The sequence below is a fragment of the Penicillium rubens genome (genome assembly GCF_028828025.1).
Source record: "Penicillium rubens strain IBT 27055 chromosome Unknown utg000002l_segment0_segment0, whole genome shotgun sequence".
Lineage (NCBI taxonomy): Eukaryota > Fungi > Ascomycota > Eurotiomycetes > Eurotiales > Aspergillaceae > Penicillium > Penicillium rubens.
The window spans coordinates 8008592-8028348 of NW_026890600.1; the positions used below are offsets into that span (position 1 = coordinate 8008592).

General features: G+C 48.4%; 9 protein-coding genes across 9 annotated transcripts; 5 read left to right on the forward strand and 4 right to left on the reverse strand.

Moving 5' to 3' along the window:
- Positions 1 to 222: 222 nt before the first annotated feature.
- On the reverse strand, positions 223 to 2369 carry N7525_005455 (GMC family oxidoreductase; the record flags this gene model as incomplete). The annotated part of the gene is made up of 3 exons (XM_002564749.1): positions 223 to 1762; positions 1827 to 2243; positions 2314 to 2369. The coding sequence occupies 3 exons, from the start codon at positions 2367 to 2369 to the stop codon at positions 223 to 225; spliced, it is 2013 nt and encodes a 670-aa protein (XP_002564795.1).
- Positions 2370 to 3490: 1121 nt separating this feature from the next.
- Positions 3491 to 5165, reverse strand: N7525_005456 (putative integral membrane protein; the record flags this gene model as incomplete). The annotated part of the gene is made up of 7 exons (XM_061213407.1): positions 3491 to 3777; positions 3839 to 3906; positions 3963 to 4345; positions 4407 to 4474; positions 4536 to 4811; positions 4868 to 5003; positions 5067 to 5165. 7 exons carry the CDS (start codon positions 5163 to 5165, stop codon positions 3491 to 3493), a joined length of 1317 nt encoding a protein of 438 aa, XP_061070428.1.
- Positions 5166 to 6845: 1680 nt separating this feature from the next.
- Positions 6846 to 8515, forward strand: N7525_005457 (peroxidase family protein; the record flags this gene model as incomplete). The annotated part of the gene is made up of 7 exons (XM_061213408.1): positions 6846 to 7050; positions 7104 to 7222; positions 7274 to 7304; positions 7360 to 7509; positions 7565 to 7885; positions 7951 to 8125; positions 8185 to 8515. The coding sequence occupies 7 exons, from the start codon at positions 6846 to 6848 to the stop codon at positions 8513 to 8515; spliced, it is 1332 nt and encodes a 443-aa protein (XP_061070429.1).
- A 1409-nt stretch (positions 8516 to 9924) lies between these two features.
- Positions 9925 to 11848, forward strand: N7525_005458 (serine hydrolase domain-containing protein; the record flags this gene model as incomplete). Its single annotated transcript, XM_061213409.1, has 5 exons — positions 9925 to 10450; positions 10518 to 10631; positions 10698 to 10724; positions 10778 to 11012; positions 11062 to 11848. 5 exons carry the CDS (start codon positions 9925 to 9927, stop codon positions 11846 to 11848), a joined length of 1689 nt encoding a protein of 562 aa, XP_061070430.1.
- Positions 11849 to 12013: 165 nt separating this feature from the next.
- N7525_005459 (uncharacterized protein) lies at positions 12014 to 12232 on the forward strand (the record flags this gene model as incomplete). Its single annotated transcript, XM_061213410.1, has 1 exon — positions 12014 to 12232. The coding sequence occupies one exon, from the start codon at positions 12014 to 12016 to the stop codon at positions 12230 to 12232; it is 219 nt and encodes a 72-aa protein (XP_061070431.1).
- A 1754-nt stretch (positions 12233 to 13986) lies between these two features.
- On the forward strand, positions 13987 to 14235 carry N7525_005460 (uncharacterized protein; the record flags this gene model as incomplete). Its single annotated transcript, XM_061213411.1, has 1 exon — positions 13987 to 14235. One exon carries the CDS (start codon positions 13987 to 13989, stop codon positions 14233 to 14235), a length of 249 nt encoding a protein of 82 aa, XP_061070432.1.
- Positions 14236 to 14607: 372 nt separating this feature from the next.
- On the reverse strand, positions 14608 to 15098 carry N7525_005461 (uncharacterized protein; the record flags this gene model as incomplete). Its single annotated transcript, XM_061213412.1, has 2 exons — positions 14608 to 14721; positions 14757 to 15098. 2 exons carry the CDS (start codon positions 15096 to 15098, stop codon positions 14608 to 14610), a joined length of 456 nt encoding a protein of 151 aa, XP_061070433.1.
- Positions 15099 to 16969: 1871 nt separating this feature from the next.
- N7525_005462 (uncharacterized protein) lies at positions 16970 to 19004 on the forward strand (the record flags this gene model as incomplete). Its single annotated transcript, XM_002564744.1, has 7 exons — positions 16970 to 17102; positions 17152 to 17350; positions 17405 to 17524; positions 17577 to 17726; positions 17788 to 18304; positions 18365 to 18419; positions 18472 to 19004. The coding sequence occupies 7 exons, from the start codon at positions 16970 to 16972 to the stop codon at positions 19002 to 19004; spliced, it is 1707 nt and encodes a 568-aa protein (XP_002564790.1).
- A 332-nt stretch (positions 19005 to 19336) lies between these two features.
- N7525_005463 (uncharacterized protein) lies at positions 19337 to 19631 on the reverse strand (the record flags this gene model as incomplete). The annotated part of the gene is made up of 2 exons (XM_002564743.2): positions 19337 to 19499; positions 19531 to 19631. 2 exons carry the CDS (start codon positions 19629 to 19631, stop codon positions 19337 to 19339), a joined length of 264 nt encoding a protein of 87 aa, XP_002564789.2.
- Between the last annotated feature and the right edge of the window lie 126 nt (positions 19632 to 19757).

Below are 19757 nucleotides of genomic sequence, written 5' to 3' on the forward strand. Positions count from 1 at the left end.
TCTTATAATGTCCTAGATGTGTCCTTTACTAGATGTCATCCTGTGCAAAACAAAGGTACCAACAGGTATGCTTTGCATAAAGGCTCGAGGCCAGGAGAGTTTCAGGCACTCATCAGAAATGTTCAATAAAGAACTTATACAAGAATGGCAGATGATTGGTCACAGACAACAGAAAGAGAAAAGCAACCAATGAGGATTGCAAACAAGATGCCAGCACCAATATTATACAGCATCAGCAATGATAACCTCAGCAGCCTTCTCACTGATCATATAAATAGGGAGGGCGATATAGTACCCCGGAATCTTGGGAAAGACAGAAGCATCCACAACACGCAGCCCGTCAACGCCACGGACACGGAAGTCAGAATCCAGCACAGCCTGAGGATCCCCATCTTCCCCGATAGCGGCAGTGCAGCAGGCATGGTGGCCCCATGCTTCCCGCTTAATGAAGTCTTTCATCTGGCTCTCGGTAGTGACATTGGGACCTGGCCAGACCTCTTCAAACCCGCCATCGAGGGGAATAAGGTCATCAAAGATCGTTCGGGAGAACTGCATCGCCTCGTACACAGCCTGAAGATCCTTCTCATCTGCACCATCTGCAGTCACTCCGGAATCAAACGAGTGGAAGTTGATAAGGGGCGTATCACGCGGGTTAGTAGATCGCAGCTCAACCGTGCCAGCATTATTACGGGAGCGCGACTTCAACGTGATCCAGGTCCAATGCTGAGCATTTTTGAGACCTTCGTAGGAGTAGTTGGGATAATAGCCGGGGAAGTTGGCGGGTGCTCCTGAAATCAATAGATCGGGCTCGTCCTCTGCGACAGAGGACTTGCGGATGATGGCAATAGCGATTCCATTGGTGGTATAGGTGCCTTTGAAGAGGGGATTGTTCTCATACTGTTCGAGACAGGGGTCGGGTAGGGAATACAAAAAGGTACACTTGGACGTGAGGACAAAATCAGTGGGTGACTTGCCCACTGTGCCTGTCTCGTACCGGTCCTGAAGATTACGACCGACGCCGGGGAGATCCACCAGGGTTGAAATTCCATGTTTGGATAACTCCTCCTTTGGGCCAATACCACTCAGCTTTAGCAGCTGGGGGGTGTTGAACGAGCCAGCAGACAGAATCACTTCACGAGCAGCACTCACGCTACCTGGTGTCCCGTTCGACGATGTCTGGGATGCCCGGGGGTCTGCGCGGTAGAGGCTCTGTCCGTGAAGATAGTCAACACCGGTAGCCCGTGGCTTAGCGCCGGTGGTATCAAACCGGAGTTTTGTTACCAGGGTGTTCAGCTGGATATCAAGGTGATATTTTCGCGAACCGTCCGGGTTCTCAGCGTTGACTGTCTTCATGAGGAATTCTCGAGGGCCTGTCCGCTTGTACTCGGGAACATCCACGGCGAGAGGCACTTGGTATGGACCCTCCTCGTAGTCGCGTGAGGGGGAGGGGTTGTTTAGGTCGCGCAGCAGGACTTCTGCAAGGCCCGTGACCGTGGTGATCAGTTTACCCAACAGTGTTTTACCCGCGGCGGTCGCACCGGCCAGGATCAGGGACAGAAGCTTTTGGTCTTCGATGACGAGACGCAAGTCTGTAAGACTCGTTGTGAGCCATCCGTCGAATCCGTGGCCCACCAAGCTGCTGGGCAGGTATCTGTTGCGCTCTAGTCTTGTAAAGTATTGTCGCATGTTTGAGGCGGACCATGAATCATTGCCTGTGAGACTGGCCAGTTGCTCCCAGTCATTCTCGTACGGGTAGATAGTACTATCAAGGCACTGGTCAGCATATGATAGTCACGTCGAATAGACACCGAGAAGATATGGCTTACATCATGGCATTGTGAGCAGAGCATCCCCCCAAAGTGCCTGCTCGAGGGTATAAAATTCCCAAGGGCTCGGAGCCATTGGGCGCATTGCTTCCAACATGAAGGTCGCCGGCAGGAGTCCGATAAGTCATCTTGGAGTCTTCTTCCTGACGAGTCAAGTTGGAGTAGTGGTTCACGAAATAATCCCATCTCATCGGTTCGTATTCGGTGGACTGGAGTTGCAGGGCGGGGACAATCTGCTGGGTCGCATTTCCCTGGTCATCCCCTGCCTCTAGAAGAAGCACCTTGTATCCTGCAATGGCCAATCGTGCTGCTACAGGGCCGCCTCCAGCACCAGAGCCAACGACGACATAATCATACTCAGTAGCGGAATTCTCGTTATCCGAAGACCGCTTGTGCAATTTATGGTGTCCATGATCACTGGATTCCGGCGTTAGTCTTCTGTGTCATCAAGATCCGAGCAGACGCCGGAGACTGGAGGTGCACCTACGAAGCCAAGACGACCGAAAGGGTGGACAATAGTCCAACTACTGCAGAGAAACGCATAAAGGAGAAAAGACGGAGACGTTCTCCGAGAATCAAAAGCAACCAAAAAAACAAAACGAAACGAAACGAAATCAAGCAAAAACAGACAACGAAAGAACCGATTCGGGGTCTATTAATGACCACCAAACCCTTCTCCTGACTCTAACACAAGACCATAAAAGCAAAAGCACGGCGGGCATGCCTAGTACGATATTTGGCCACGTTGTTGGGCATATTCCTTCAATTTCCTCGTGAAGGCGATCGACATAAGCTTCCACTTTGTGCATTAGCCTGTATCATGCATGGATAGCCATCCCGCAGCACGCCACTGCGGCCTAGTAACAGACTATTCCTATAAATCATGTATATACGAAGTAACAATGGTTCTGACTCGTATTGAACTTGGCAAAGTATACATGGACATTGATACTTTTCGCTTGTGGGACTGGCCAGCCAATCAATATATATTGTAAATCCTGACCACTCGTGCCGACTTGCTAGCGTCTTCTCTGCCGCTTGACATGCCGATCATACAGCCCCCCGAGGAAACTCCAACCTAACGGTGAAGCTAGACTTATTTGGGTGTTCATGTCTTTTATATGTAACAATGATACAGGGGGCCGCGTGGAGTACATCGTAGACGTCCGGCCCCTACCTAGGTAAGCCACATTAACGACTAAGTGGATTGGGGTGATATCCACTCTCATTGTGAGATCCAAAACCTAACTCAACCTAGTTTCCCGGGAGTTGTCTCACTCTTCGGTTAAATGGTAAAAGCGTGTAAAGTATTACTCCATGAAAGCTCCAGCCCCTTATTGTTGGTGCAGAACTGGGGATGTACAGCATAGTGATGCTATCTTGCTTTCTTCCTATTCCACCAAAGCCTGCTGCATTATTCTCTACATTATATGGGGTCAAATTCATATGAAAGAAAGTACAATGTGAGTTCGGAATAATTATTGGTTAGTGATCAGTTGAATACATATCTGAAAAATATAGACATCAAAGAGAGACATCGTACTTCGGTGTCCAGGTGGGATCCGACAGTTACATGAATAAATACAAAGATATATAATGCAAAGAAAATGAAGGGAATGAAAGTAATTGCCCTGCATAAAACGACCTCCCATCTTCGCCCTCAACTACACCGGGTGTGGGTGGTGTAGACGGGCTTCATCAGAGGTATCTATGTCATCCAGCGGGTAGAATTGGCGACCAGGATTCTTATTCTGGACAGGAACAGCTGCAAATTGGGACCCATTCCCGCGAGAATGAGAGTCCATAGCGTATGACGACTTGGCTTTAGCAGAATCGCCAAAGAGTCCGGGAGATACACGACGCAGTAGAGATCGAATGGCAGGCAGACAGGCACAGATAACGCCAACGTCGCATTCGATAGTACTCCAATATCCGACGGTCACGTAATCCCCTTATAGATGTTAACAATTGCCCACGTTGAAAGGGGAAGGGGAAGAAAAAGATATACTCACATGTTAGGTTAGTGGTAGAAGCGAAGTGAATCAGTGAATTCAGCCGTAGGATACTGATAAGGGTGACACTAAGCTCAAGAGTTAGTTATTGACATTGCGGAGCAGGATGAAATAGGGAACGCACAAGATGCCCAGACTGAACATGCACATCACATATGATTTTCGTTTCACGGAAAGGTTTAGACCATATAGCTGGCGCAGTGGAAGCACCATGACGATTATATCAAGGACCATGTTGAGCACTGCCGCTGCCCAGCCCTGTGCATTGATATGGTTGCACTTATAATTCTCTTCTTCATACCAGCGGTGCCACGCTCCGGGTAGAGGTCGACACTGGAACACCGAGATCAAGACAAAGGCAATCCAGTAGCCGACGTTCAGTGAAATGGCCACATAAGTTGCTATCCGGAATCTCTGGTCAGGGAAGATACGAAGGTAGAAGAAGCAGATTGATATTTTGGTCAGCGGCAGGATACTCAGGTAGAGCAATTCATCCCAAAAGTAGACCTGGTGCAATTAGACAACTTTCCTTGGCAAGTGCATCAAGCCAGGACTGTGGAGTACTCACATAAAGAATATGGGTGATGTTGTCGAAAGGAAGGGTCCACATATCCTTTCCTAAACCTGAATCGGCCACTATAAGAATTGTTAGTCAAGTGAAGATGGTTTCACCAGGTGCAAGGGGAACCATACAGACAACTGAGAGTGCAGAAAGTGGAATGAGAAGAGCCTGTTAATTTCCACTGAGAAGGAAAATCGGTTTCGAGCAAAGGGGAGATTGTATATACCACCGTCAACATCATTGTCCAATCATCCGCGCCAAAAATACCACCACAGCAGCTTAATCGAGCCAGCATGCGAAGAATGAAAGCCACAAGGGCTACAATTCCACCTGCAACCCCTGCATGGGAAACAATCTTTGTGTGGTCCCGGATAGGGGCCCCGCACGCTGTTGAGGTGACATTTTTTGTAGCTTGCATATGTTAGCAGTCATGACCAGTGGGGATCAAGGATGAAACGTAGTCTCACTTAGAGATTCTTTAACTGTGCAACTGACAAGAACGCATTTCTGCAGAACGGCCGTGTAATGTGCATCGCTGCATAGACATTTCTGGTCGGTTGGCTCGCAGTACGATTGTGACACCGAAGTCGTCATGCAATCCAGCTTCATAGGTCAGTGTTATCAACCTCGCGCCAAAGGAGCGATAGAAAGATTGAAGATACCTACCGCACACGAGGGTAAAACGGCCGCCAACTGTTCCATCCCTGCTATAACACTCGCTGCGAACAAGGCGGCCACGAGGGCTGCTGCACCAAACAAACGCATTGTGAAGACTACAGGAGAGGATGCATTCGTGATCAAGAAACTGACACAGAGGATTTGGACTGAATTTGACCAGGCGAGTCAGGAGAATCTAATCTTATGAGATACATGACGATCACTTGACTAGGATATAAGAGTTTGTTAGTTTGATGTACCTCCACGTTGGGATTGTTAGCGCATGAACAACTCAAGCTTCAAGATTAAGTGGTGGCCCACGTTTATCCTCGCGGAAAAATTGCCATTCTACAAAGTACTCCGTAATTGTCTAGATGTTTAGACATCCGATCTGTTATTAACAGTGCGGGAACTGTTTTGACTCTCTGCCAAGCATCTAACTGTGGCCTGGAAGCAGTCCACATCTTTGGGATTTCCTAAACTAGACGACGAGAGTACAAAACCTTTCCATACAACCATTCAGCCGGTAGTCTTGGATAACTCTTGGGACCCATCGTGAAGTTGCCCAATGTGGTCTTTCACTCTTTTTAAGGTTCCAGCCGCGAATGTGGCTGAATTAGAAAATTAGAAAATTGAGATCTACACAGATACGAGCCTTCCCCAACTCTTGGCCCACTTTAGACGTTTTAGGGGCCCACAAATGGGTACAAATACCGGGCTGGATGTTTATCGAGCAAACCAAAGAGCCTGACAAGCCGCTGTGGGACTTTGGCACTCGGCCCTACTCGGAACGGGCTTATGCGTTCCATTTCCTCTAATTGAGCCTAATTGTCTACAGGAAGACCCGCAGGCGGGATAGGATCCGGAACAATGACTACCCTAGCCCTTTGTCTCTCCGAATCCCCGGAGACGATCCGAATACCTATTATCTAAAGTGGGCCCATAGTCCTGCTATCTGAGGGAAAGATCGCTTCAATACGAAGTATTTACGATATACATGCAACCTACGGGCTTTGATGGGATTTGGTGAGGGGTGCAGATCCAAAGACTTGTGTTGTATAGCTCAAAGGCCTGGTGCTGTGGTGCTGTGATAGACACTGTTAGGCACTGTTATTGAAGTTATTGAACTAATATTTGAATTTATCAAGGAGACCTTTGCTAAGATTCGGCTCACCGGAGGCATGCGCCAAGTTTCATCTCCGCCACAAGAGCCTTCCGACATTCCCAAACCAAAGCCGATCAGCATCAACTTACAAATATATCCATAATTCAGCCGAGATATAGCCACACAAATGGCCATGCAGAAATCAGGGGCGTGTACTCCATACTGCGCTATCCAGAGCTTGTGACAGGGGTGCTAAACGAGAACGAGATGTACAACAGCGGAATGCTTCACGAAAGAAAGAGCGGGGGGATGAAGCTGACTCTTGACATTAAGTGGGACTGTTAATTTACGATATACATACAAATGTATTCTGTGCAATACGGCTACCATACCGCTGGCCAGTTGTCTCTACGATGTGCTCCATTGGGCCATAATTGCAAATAGTCTACTCCGTACCGTGGACTCGAGCGCTAGGACGGGGCCATTCAGGGGATCAACATTTCTCAGCATGTGTGCTCCGTACCATCCGAAGAGTTACCTAGGCACAGAATTGCCGCGGGATATCTAAAGAACTCATTATTTTATTCCCCTAGAAGTGTGTTCTTCAGTCGCTCTTTACATGATTCCTGAGATCACCGGGGCAAACTAGAATTTCCAGCGGAGGACTAACATATTCGCTCATCATGCGCATCGTCACTCCAGGGCTGCTGGTCTGGCCACTGTCGCTCCTTACCCTAGCATCGGCTTTCCCCGGATCAATGAATGGCCATTCAGGACATCAAGGCTTGCACAAGCCTTGCCCATATGCCAACATCCAGGACCAAGCCAAGCCGACGACGGAACATGAAAAGCGGTTTCTCTTCAGTTTGATGAAATCGCCTGTTGATGGTATGGCACAAAGGCTCCCCCGAGCTGTCACCATTTGTAACAAGTAACTCTAGTTACCGGCGAACATGCATTCCAACCCCCGGATTTTGAAAACGGTGACCAGCGAGGCCCCTGTCCAGGTCTCAATGCACTGGCAAACCATGGGTATATTCCGCGGAGCGGAGTGGTATCGGTAGGTTATTCCCGTGTGACTGGTGTCGAATCCTAGGCTAAGCATGAAAAGTTCACAAACGTGATTGCAGCAATCAACAAAGGTACCATTGCGTCATGAGATTATCGATGCAGCACATCCTAACATCTTCCGTATAGTGTATGGCATGGGCGTCGATCTTGCCACCATCCTTGCAATCATGGGCACCGTCTGGACCGGTGACGTGCTGTCCCTCGATCCGAGCTTCTCCATCGGTGGTCCCGATACTGGCGTTAACAACCTGCTGAACAACTTAGGTGGCGTCCTCGGTTCGAACACCTCACCTGCTTGCAAATCCCGGTCGATCACTAACACCACCTGCAGGCGAATCCCAAGGCTTGATTGGCTCGCATAACTTCATCGAAGCAGACTCCTCCAACACTCGTGACGACCTCTACGTTACTGGAAACAGCTGGACACTGAACATGGACAAGTTTATGGCTTGGTATAATATGTCCACCGACGGCACCTATGACATGAGTCTCATGGCCAAGCGCGCAAAGATCCGTATGGACGAGACTATACATACAAACCCGGATTTCTACTATGGACCCGTGACGGGGCTCATTGCGCGCAACGCCGGTTACATCTTCCCAGGTCGACTGTTCCGAAATCACTCTGCTGAAAATCCAGAGGGAACACTGAGTAAGCTGACTCAAGAGATTGTGGAATCCGACTGAATATGCGAGATTTGCTAACCCCCATGCTAGCTAAGAGCCATCTCCGGAGTTTCTATGGTATTTACGGCCCAGAACATAATCTGACCTACCGCGAAGGGTGGGAAAGAATTCCTGAGAACTGGTACAAGACTCCTGTGGACTACGGCCTTATCTCGCTCAACTTGGATGTCATTGACTTCATAGTGAAATATCCGGAACTCGGAAGGTATGAGACCCTGTTAGGCTCCCCACGCTGATAAATTTCTAATGATTATTGGAATATAGCATTGGAGGAAACTTGGGTGAAGTAGACAGCTTTGCGGGGGTTGATCTAGGGGATTTGACAGGTGGTGTCTTGAACCTGGCTGGCATGCTGAAGGATAATAACTTACTGTGCTTCGTGACTGAGGTACTGAAGTTTGCCAGCCCCAACGCGCTTGCAGGGATATACTCGACCGTGGCCAAGCCGTTGGAGTTTGTCACTAACATCCTCGCTGTGCCTTTGCTCAACCTTACTTGTCCGGCATTCCAGGATCTCCAGATGGGAGGGAAGCCACTATGGGAAGCCCTTCAAGACAACTTCCCCGGCGCTATGAAGAGCAATCGTGCTCTTTAGACGTTATGGGTTCGCTGGGATGGATTGGGTGCACTATTAAATAAGACGGTTGAGCTAGGATCTTTTAGTAGAATATTCCGTTAATATTTCATTAATACAAACTGACTTGTCTTCATGTGAAAGCTCGAAAGGGGGGATATCGAGGAACTAAGACATGTAAATCCTAGTTGGGGATTAGGATTCGGGCATATGCAGGGGGATATGCAGGCTGGCATTTTATGGTGACCTGCGTATACTTGTTTGCATTCTAGGGTTGACTGAATTAGTAGATCGAGGGAATTGCTGATGAGTCCTGAACTGGGATCTTATCTACTATGCGGCTCAGTGGTTTAGTGGGATAATTCATCTTTCGGGAGAAATCTCTGGTTTCAGAATTACCAATATAGATGAGGTCCCGGGTTCGATTCCCGGCTGAGCCCCAATTTTTATTCTTTTTGATCTCAAAATTTCATACACCTCCATTAGGAGCGGCTGCATTATAGTTTTGAAGTTATAGTTATTATAGTTATTGATACTCATGCATATATTCTTAAGTATGTGCATATGTAGCTTATGTACGTAGAATCTGCCAAGACCACGGCACTTGGATACCCCACGTGTTAGGAAGGTACAAATCTGCGTAGGGAAGGAGCCGCAAGTTCATCTCATAGATACGAAACACATTACTTTGACTTCAGGACCTCTGCATGTCCTTTCTTTGTAATACCATTGTAGCGGATCTGGCTTCTTCGATTCTGTTCCTTTGAGATCTGGGAAATTCTCCGATCAGACCCCTCGAAATCATACAAAGAACTCTCGTCTGCCAAGGTCACTAGGCGCTATTAAACAGAAGTCGCGCATCGTGTAGAGAACTAATTGGACCGTCCGGCCAACGACAAACCAACAACAGACCAACAACAGACCAACGACAAACCACGCTCAATCACGCTCATGCAACTAAGCGATAGCTCTAAACTATCGTACCCGCCTCGCAACGGAAGCGAATGCTCGGACGCAGCGCTCAGAATTATCTACACATTAATGGTCGGCTATAATGGCTAGGATGACAAGGAATGTTTAGTGTCGGGGCAGTGTCCGTACTAGCTATGCGGGGTTCGGTGCGCCCTGCCCTGTGATTCCGACATTGGGGCTGTCACTCTGCATTTGCCTGTATATGATTGTACCAATCTATATCAGTTTAGTTAACTTGAGTTTGACCCTGGCGCGAGACTATCCTAGACTCCTCGAAAGTACCATTGCCGGGGGTGTAACCCAAGACATTCCTAGACCCTAGATAGGAAAACAGTAATGCCCTTTTTTTCAACTGGCATTCTACTATTGGACCTACATATAAGGATGCATTTCCCGGCCTTCGATGTTTGGATCTGGTCTACACGTCTATCCATCCAACTTCTTGATTCCTATTCATAATGCGCTCCTTGTGGACGTTATCGGCGCTGGCGCTCTCAGCCGAAGCCATCAAAACAACAGGATGTCCTCTTTTAGGACCAGCATTCCCTGCCCCTACCGCTCTGTCAGAGGATCCTACTTTTTCCAGCAAAGCCGAGGAACTGACCTCAAAGCTCAATGAAGCCATCGAGGATGGAAGTCTACCTGGCATATCATTCGCAGTGCAGGTCTTCAGCAGCGAAGAGGACCATTCAGCATTCGGTTTCTACCACACAGATGATCCAATTAAAGTTGGATCTGTGGGGGCTAAAGAGGTAGACGAGGATACCATGTTCCGAATTGGCAGCATATCAAAGCTGTGGACAATGTATCTCTTCATGACTCTGGAAGGAACGCGGTACTTCCACGAGCCCGTCTCGAAATACGTGCCTGAGCTGCAAATAGAGTACAGCCCGGCGCAAGCAAAGGACAAAATTAATTATTTGCAATGGAGCGATGTTACAATCGGCGAACTGGCTAGCCACCAAGCGGGCCTTGCAAGGGACTGTATGACGACCCATACCCCGATGACCCGAGTGGGCAATGTGAAAAAGAAACTGAACTTGAATTCTAGATGCATTTGGTGACCTCGGATTCAAGTCGGATCTTCTTCAAAGCATGGGCTTCCCTTCGCTTCCAGAGAACGATCGGCTGACTTGCGGGAGTGAGTACCCGTGCGATAGGCAAGGTAAGTCAATTTCGTGTGCTCACGCTATCGCTCGAATTATTTGCTGACAGAGGGGATGTTTTCAAGAATTTTTCCGTGGCATTCTAAAAGCGCGTGAGTAGGGTGATTCCTCTGAATCTAGGTATACCCCTAACGTGGTCTATTAGATCCCTTGACTTCAACCTCACAGACACCGATATACTCCAACGCAGGATATCAAATTCTGGGGTACGCGTTGGAGTCAATCGCAAACGCCAACTACGAAGAAATATTATGGGACCGTCTTATCAGGCCGCTCAACTTGACTCGGTCCTGTCTTAAGATCCCGGACCCTAGCTTGGCGGTGATCCCCCACAATGAGACTTTCAGTTGGTTTGGATATGAGATTGGCGAGGAGGCTCCGTGAGTGCTAATAAACTGTTTGATGTATACCTAACTTACAAATTGCTAGTGCTGGAGGCATGTTCTCTTCCGCAAATGACATGGCCACATTCGGCCGCGCCGTTCTTTCCAGCACCCTTGTTGACCCTGCCGTGACAAGGCGGTGGATGAAGCCGCTAACACACACGTCATCCCTGCAACATTCCGTAGGCGCGCCCTGGGAGATCTATACATTTTTGACACCTCGTCGGGTCGACCTGTACACCAAGGGCGGAGACATCGGGCTGTATTCCAGTTCTATTGGTCTTTCGCCGGATCACAATGCCGGTTTTACAGTTTTAGTTGCTGGTGGTAACTCCCACGCGATGACATCGACAATCGGGGAGATGGTTGCCGATATTATGCTTCCCGCGTTTGACGAAGTCGCCAGAAACCAAGCTCTCAAACGCTTTGGGGGTACGTATGCTTTGACGAGCGGCTCCTCCAATTCGTCAATTACCATCGCGGCCGATGACGGGGTTGGCTTGGTAGTCTCATCATGGATCAGCAACTCGGTCGACATGATCGAGTCTTTGATGGGCTTGCAAGGAGTGACCGATCGCTCTGAGATAAGCATTCGTCTACAGCCTAGCGGCCTTGAGACGCCAGGAAAGATCTCCTTCTTGGCTGTTATCTATACACTTAGTGCACCAAAAGACGCTGGGCCCCTTGTTGGATCCTGTTTTTCGTGGATTTTACTCGACTCCTTGGTGTATGGCAACGTCGGTCTTCCAGAGTTTGAGTTTGCACTGAATCATGATGGCTATGCGACGAGCTTATCCCCTCGGGCATTGCGCGTTACCCTCCCTAGAGTTTAAGGGGAGAATATCAGATCTCATTTGTGGTTGATTGGTCATGATGCATCGAACTTGGCGATTGGTTTATCTCTTACTGTACATAGTTACTCTACGTACCAGCGCTAAGAAGTCGATCAATTATGTCTGGACTTTTGAGAGCCCAAGCTAGGAATTCCATAGGACACCATGCTCCAATATCGACGCGTCGCGTTCTGGCCTCCTTCGAGAGGAGGTCGCGCGTGTCTTCCTGCGTTTCACGGCGAAATAGACTATTTTGATTACCCCCTTGGAGACAAGCTGAGCCTAGAAGTCTCCGTTAGGTTTGATGGCCCGGATATGGAGGAGGTCTGGTGGAAGCACTTTGAGACCGTAGCAAGAATCGCGGAAACGGGTCGTGTAATTTGATGGGAGCAGTAGGGCACGTATACGGGCCGCGGCTGCGTTAAAGCATAGGATGAGAGACGGCGGCCAGGGTGGAGGGGAACAGGAGTACGAAAAAGGGGGAGCTTGCCAAGAGACCCGACTCAAGTGCAGTGGATCTCTTGGCAATCTTGGCACAGGACAAGGGGAAACGAAGTCGGGCAGGAACCTTGGAGGAACTTTTTTGGTGGGGACTGCCTGCCTCTTTGGGAATATAGTCCTTCTAGCTCAAGTCCAGGCACCATACTACACCTAGGGACCTTACATATTGCAATACATCCATGCCCAGGATATGTTCCATGGCATACATAGGGTGCAGAGCCCTGCAGGTGCTTACTGGATGGATCTAATTCCAGAAGACTTCTGAGGAAGATGACACTCAAAGAGGACATCCGGATAGTCCCATAAAAAAGGTGAACAAAGATACCCGGGGAACGCAGCCGTGGACCTAAGGAAATGCTATATAAATGCTAGAAAAAGACGGGAACACCAGCTACTACTGATGGAAATCGAGAAGCAGTTGTTTTATTCGCACTCAAAAAGTTGACGACTGAGGCCTTTGACGGTTACATGGAACGGTTCTCTCTCGCGGGACTTTGAGCTCCTCGCCTCCCGAGTGCAGAGTACCGATCCCGTGAGGCCGTGGCTTTCACTGACGTCCTATGTATGATGCCCATTCGGAACCAGGTGCAGCACTACAATCACACCCGTCTCCGCGATGTTGGGAGCCTGCATTCGTGGTGGATGCGGTGGCGAGCTGGAAGCGGACGTCTTCTTTCATAGCGCCAAGTGTGAGTTGATGTTGGACGGTTCAATCGTTTTGCAGCTTGCAGATTTTGCCTCACCTCACCCTTCCTACACTCTCACATTCTATTCGTTTCACTACCCAACAATTCGACCACAACTGAAACAACTGACGTGGCTAAGGGTAATAGACGCAATTCCAACACCCCATTACCCGTGCCGTAACCGAAAGATTAGCTGGACCAAGCAACAGCAGCATTTGCCAGACACAATATGGCCTGCCACTCAAGGGACGAAGACGACTACAAGAGAATCATTAACCCCGAAATGACCAGGAGAAGTTCGGTGGCTTAAACAGGCGAAGTTACTTCCTGGAAGAGAACTGAGAACACGCCAACGCAAAAACTCGACGCATGACTTCTCCCACGAATTCTTGCAAGCGTCCTGTGATACTCTCTCCGTCTAGCAATGGCGGAGTTCAAAGCCCAAGCTCCATCTGGCTGAAACTCGATCTGACGACCGTGGACTGCGGAATATTCTAGGTAAATCTCTTCCTGTTCGCAGACCTTACTCCTTTGCTTACACACTTTTAGGTCAGATTGGGAGTACATGGACGTCATGAATTTGAAGTACAGAGTTTTGGCTGGAGCCGACCAGAGAACACCAATACAGCATTAACACTCAGACTGAACAAAAGGAACCCGTTCATAACCCTCGAGTAGGCTGGAATGGAACGGGCAAAACCAGCAAACACAAAAGGCCCAACGTATCATTATCGCTAAGGGTGCTCAGTCGAGGAAGCATTGCAGTTTCAATGTCCCGTTAGTCGTCCCTTTCGAGAAACTCGTGCGACGAGCTAGGTTCTCTCCAGCCGAGACCGTTCTCAATATCGGTGTGGAAGAGCTTGAGACCCGTTGCTGGTGTCGCAGATGCCACCTGGGTTGTCGGAGATTTCTAGAACGGGCTCCCTGTATGTGAATAACCTCATCCCTAAAATGGCTATTACCAACTCTATCTACCTCGAGGCCCATGTGGGCAGCGTTGATGGCATCAGTGTCATTTGGGGCCCGAATTCAGCCGACAACCTGTCGTCGAACGCGGAAGACTACAATATGAGACGGAGCGTATTGGAGGACTCCACAGACAACATGGGTGGGAGTGCACCTACCCGAAAGCTACAGGACGACGGTCCTCTGCGCTCTCAACCAAGGTCCGAATACAACTTGAAGTACTTGGAGCATTGAGGTACAGTTGCTGCCGTCACCACACCCACTACCTTTTGCTGATGCCCTACGTTCCTCTTCTAGTTATACCAGCTTTGTCACTTTCCGCAACCCTCACATGTGGAATTCGGCTTCGGAGATCGGAAAGCACATTATCTGACAGAGAGAATACTCTGGGTGTGTAAGAAGGTTCCCGAGCTCATGAAATCCGAATCATGATCCTGCGATCTCTTGAAGGTACCAATGAATCTGAAGCTAGTAGCTTGAATTTCAATTTATGAACCCAACGCGTAAACAACCCTGTATGTCAATCTCTGCTTGGATACAATTTACTCACAGACTCCAAGACGTTGAATCAAAGGTATTGAACGTAGCGATTCCTTCGTCGCAACCCTAGTGCACAAGCTCCCACTCCTCACCAGCGTACTCGAGTTTGTAAGCGAGGGTTGGCACTGCGGTGTATTTGAGTTTCTCATCCCAGGCATCCCCGAAGTCTCCATTGTAAAGCTACCTAAACTGAACCGGAAGGAAGTTGCATTGACCGACACAGATTGACCCATCACACCGATGTTGTGGGATCCACTAGAGCTCAGTGCAAGTAGTTGGATACCGTCTTTCAAGGACAGGGCGATCATTTTCCGGTGCTGGTGAAGGCTTTCCCGAGTCATCGCGATTGATTCGGAATTTGGTTGCCTTCTGGTATCGAGAGTGATGAATCCATTGTTTCCGTTTCTAATGGACCAGTACAAGTGGGGTGTTGCCTTGGTGTGAATGTAATACGCACCACCTGAGACATATTCCACGTTGGATGTTGCGTCATTGGGAATGACCGGCATGGCGCCAGTGCCATGGTTGTTGTCATATCCGCGGATTCGGGCAGCCATGGTAGTTGCCATGAGGTCCTTTGCATTTGAACCAATGAAGTACTAAGGGCGAGATTCCGGTGTAGCGGCGGGGAACGCCCAGAACTGAGGACTGTATCTCACGACATCGCTAAGCAGATTGACAGTGCCAGGAGTATGGTCGTGACGCATCGGTTGTAGAATTCGTCCGCATATTGTCCGTTACGTAGGGAAGACGAAAATTTCACGGCCATTGTCTTGGTTTCCAGTCCAACTGAGGTAAACATGGTAAACCATGGTAAGTATTTGTATCGTTTCTGGGACAGGATGCTATTCACCTTGCAGTTCCGAGTATGTCAACGAATTTGGACCTTATTGTTGCTTTATGATCCTTTGAGGGAAGAGATGATGATTGACTGGAGTAATGAGTTGAATTTTACGGGAAATAGCAGCCCTTTTATAGATGAATCCCTCGGAGGATTCGGATACTCAAGCACGTTCTAGCCACCTCTAAACGAAGCGCTGAATATCCTTCATGCAAGACGCATTAACATACTAGACGTGATTCATGCATCTTTAGATGCACACGGAGTACTCCGTAGGTGACAATGTACGATGGATGATGAGTGAAGGTGAGCTGAACGATGTGGCAAACGGAGCAGAATAACACTTGCATATCCAGCTAGATGTTTCAAGTTAATCAACTGCGCCTCTCTGAGTGAGGTTCCCGTTCTTGCCGACTAGACATTGTCCTAGATGTGACCGCGCGATGCACCTGATTGAATTTACAACGGTGCAGATACGGTACAGCTGTGGGTTCGACAAGTAGTCAATGTGGATTTGGTTAACCCCGGAAGAACCAAATCAGATATGAACAGAAATCTATCACCTCGACTACAAACTATTAGACAGTTTCTGCCTAACTAAGAGAATTGGCATGACACATAAACTGCACCATCTACGTTGGACCCACCAATGTGGGGGAGCTGAAAAGAAATTGACGCATGTGAGTTTGTCTGAATGGGGCAGCCAGGGACCTTGGACCAGTCAAATAATGATCGTAGATCAGCTACGTGAATCATGCGTAGCACTGAGATACAACTGCGGAGTACTCCGTGATAAAAGCGAGGTCAGTAGATTTGTCAAGACTATACAATATCGGTTTAACTATAGAGTTTTCGGCGTGACTGTCTTTAGTAAGACGTTATAATACAGAAATGCCAGCAGAACTGGCCTTAGAAGCAATATTGTTCCAGCAGCAGTAGAATATAGCAGCTACTAATAAGGTACCTGAGCGGATATGCGGAGCTAAGGCTTGCAGGAAGCGCTAAATTGAGATGCGTTATCCCAATTGGGAATACCTGCATAAGTACCCACACCAGCCACTAAAAATGTATCATGTCCATGCGGAGATCTCCGCGGGTGGAGCAGGGTTCCCATGGGTAGTATCGAAGCTAGTTCATCTACGGAGTAGTTCACTTTGTATTAAATCGCCAAACAGTGGACCCTGCACAATGTGATTGCCGATATGCCGATAGAGTTTTCAGAAGAAACAACGCATTGTAAACCTCGTAAAAAAGGAGTTCCCAGATGACCCGCCGCCACTATATTGCAGAGAAGGAAGTGTAGTGGCTGGCTGGGAACAAATGTAACAACCTAAGTTGCTAGGTTGCTAATCCACTATGCAGTACCTGTGGACAGAACGCAGATCCAGGATATGCAAGTTCACCGATGTATCATGGGCTACACGAGATAGTAGATTGTGACATATTAGAAGGTTCGTGCCTGAGACAATGCGGTGTGGCCGAAAAAGTCAATTGCATTTGAACTATAGACTATAGCTATAAAATGTTCGATCGCACATCTATCTAACTATCTAGATTTCAGATTAATTTCGTCCATCTTCTTTTACCATGCAAGTCCCGACAGAATCCAGCCTTCCGCTGTTATCTACTCCTCTCTTTCAGTCAAAGGGATATGAGGCTGCAAGCTATGAAACCCTGGAACGTTCTTATTACCGAGCCAGAGAAATAGGCAGACACCATGGTTAGTTGAAAAATACCAAACTACCAAATCGGGACTAACAACATCATAGGGCTCACGATTGACGATATCCTCTCCCTCACCCCAAAGTTCTGGAAATCCCATATGGATGCAATAATAATCCGGGATATCGTGGCTCATATTCTGTTTTCGATCCAATATAATTTGGTTGCTGGCACGATCGCCCCTTATACCCTGAAGAGGCCGGACCTACGACCTGTGATGGAGAAAATCCTGAACTTTGATGTCTCGTACGATGCATCCAACAACCATTTTAAGAAGCCCTCTCACTAAACATCCTACAGTGCTTGCTTTATGCTCAACGAGGTTGACCATGGCTGTGATGCAAAGAATCTGGAAACCACTGCGACCTTGCAGTCCGATGGCAGTTTTGTCCTTCACAGTCTTACGCCTGGAGCAGCAAAGTAAGCTGAAACCCCAAGAGAGCAGAAAGGAATACTATACTAACTCTTCTAGATTTATGCCACCATCAATGCCCATAGCTGGTATGCCTCGCATTGCGCTCGTTTTCGCACGTCTCATGATTGAAGGCGACGATAGAGGGATTCGTCCCTTCATAGTTGGACTCGGGGATGGAAAGGAGATGTGCACAGGGGTAACGACAACGTGAGTGAGATAGAAAATCCAAAAAGCAAATAGTTGAACTCCGACTAATGATGCCGTTTAGGCTACTCCCTCCCATCGCTTGCGGACGAACTCTCGACCACTCCATCACTTCATTCAACAAAGTCCGCCTCCCATCAACTGCCATGCTAGGCAGTCACCGAAAGCCTGACGACATGCGAACTCAATTCTTGATGGCCATCAACCGTCTAGGTTTCGGAACACTCTCTTTGAGCCTTTCAGCAATACCGGGCCTGAAATGTGCGGTTCTCATAGCGGGAAAGTACAACCTCCGTCGAATGGTTCATGGCCCCGAAGGATCTCCGAAGCCCATCATCTCCTTCCGTACTCAGCAACTGCCCATTTTGCATGCCTTGGCGGAGAGTGCAGTTGTGGAACCGTTTGCAAACTGGATCACAACTAAATTTAGTGATACTTCACTTGACTTTTCTGTTAGACATGGGCTAGCAGTTATCTTCAAGGGAGCTGTTCTGCAATACACCCAGAAAAGCTTTGCAAATCTCGTTGAGCGATGTGGTGCTCAGGGTGTGTTTATCCACAATCAGCTGGTGGAGATGGAGGTAAGCCGATCCAAGAACAACCCAAAAGAACATACAAGAAGTACTGACCGCCCTGTGTAGGCTCTGAATCGTTGCAATGGCATCGCGGAAGGTGAAATTTCGGTCCTTTGCATTCGTAATGTCCCCACACCCCAGAATACACATATTACACAGCTAACACAGTATAGGACTGGCCACTGAAATCCTCATCGGTCGGTACGAAATCCCGAATGCCATCAAGCCGAATTCGTTAATTGCAAAGCACGAGGAAGGCTACATTGCGGGACTGAAGAAGCTCCTGGGGACTATCGAAGAAGGACACAGAAGCGAGGCATACAACAGTCGCATGCTCCCGCACTGTCGGTCCCTGATTCTGGCAATAGGCCATCGCATGGCATATGAGGCAGCGGTGCATATGGGAGTTGATCCCGATCTGCTTGCTCTGTTCGAAGCTGGTGTGATCAAGACCGACTCTAGTTGGTATGTCGAGAATCTGGGACTCAGTCGGGCAGATCAATTCGAAATGGAGAGCAAGGCAGCCGATGCTCTTGTACCGCGGGTGGGTGAGCTTTTGAATGGACTGGGTACGGTGGAGCCGTATATCACAGCCCCGATACTTTCAGCGGAGAGGTGGGAGACGTTCGTTGCTGGCTGCGAGACTATTGAGGGAGATGCATCCTGTGATATCATCGACAAGGAAGATATGCGGGCCAAACTTTGAGATATAATTAGACACCGAGGGTTTCAACAGCAGTCATTCTCTGTAGCCACAATGTTACTATATAGTCCAGGAGCCTATTAGATATTGTGGATGCTGAATTGAGCGTCTCATGGACCGGGAACACTATGAATGTTATGAGAGAAGCGAAAAAGGGTGATATTTTCTGTCTACCTAAGCGGTCGACTAAGAATACCCAACAATGCCCGATGACGGATTTTGTCCCAATGTCCCCTGTGCTACCATAACGAAGTAAGGAAATTAGCCGGAGCGGAGAGACTGGCATTCCCGAATCTTGGATTTGACTATACCTAAGCCCCATAGACTCAGGGGACTTACACAAGAGCATCCACCCCAAAAGGGTTCTTGTGGATCTTGAACAGTAAAACCAATCCGGTGTTGTTAGTTTCCGAACCACCATGCGGCACCAATGCGGAGAGCTTGGGGAAGCCGAAGACGAAGGGATGGCCCTGGACATAGACCTTCTTGTTCTCTCCTCTGTGAACTTAACCTCTTGCTGACATTTCACCCCGTCTTGTCGAGCAAAATCGGGTAAGCCAATAGCGGACATCTGACATCAACTTTGAAGGAGATTCTGAAAACCCGGACTCCACCACAACCGATGGCCATTTTTACCCGGTCTCGCGGGGTTACCTTGAGTAAGAATAATCTGGTTGCCGTTGTAGTTTTGGGGTGCAAATTGCAGTCCCGTAGCGGTTAGAGCGAAGGTTATCATGCTATTAAATCGGGACTGCG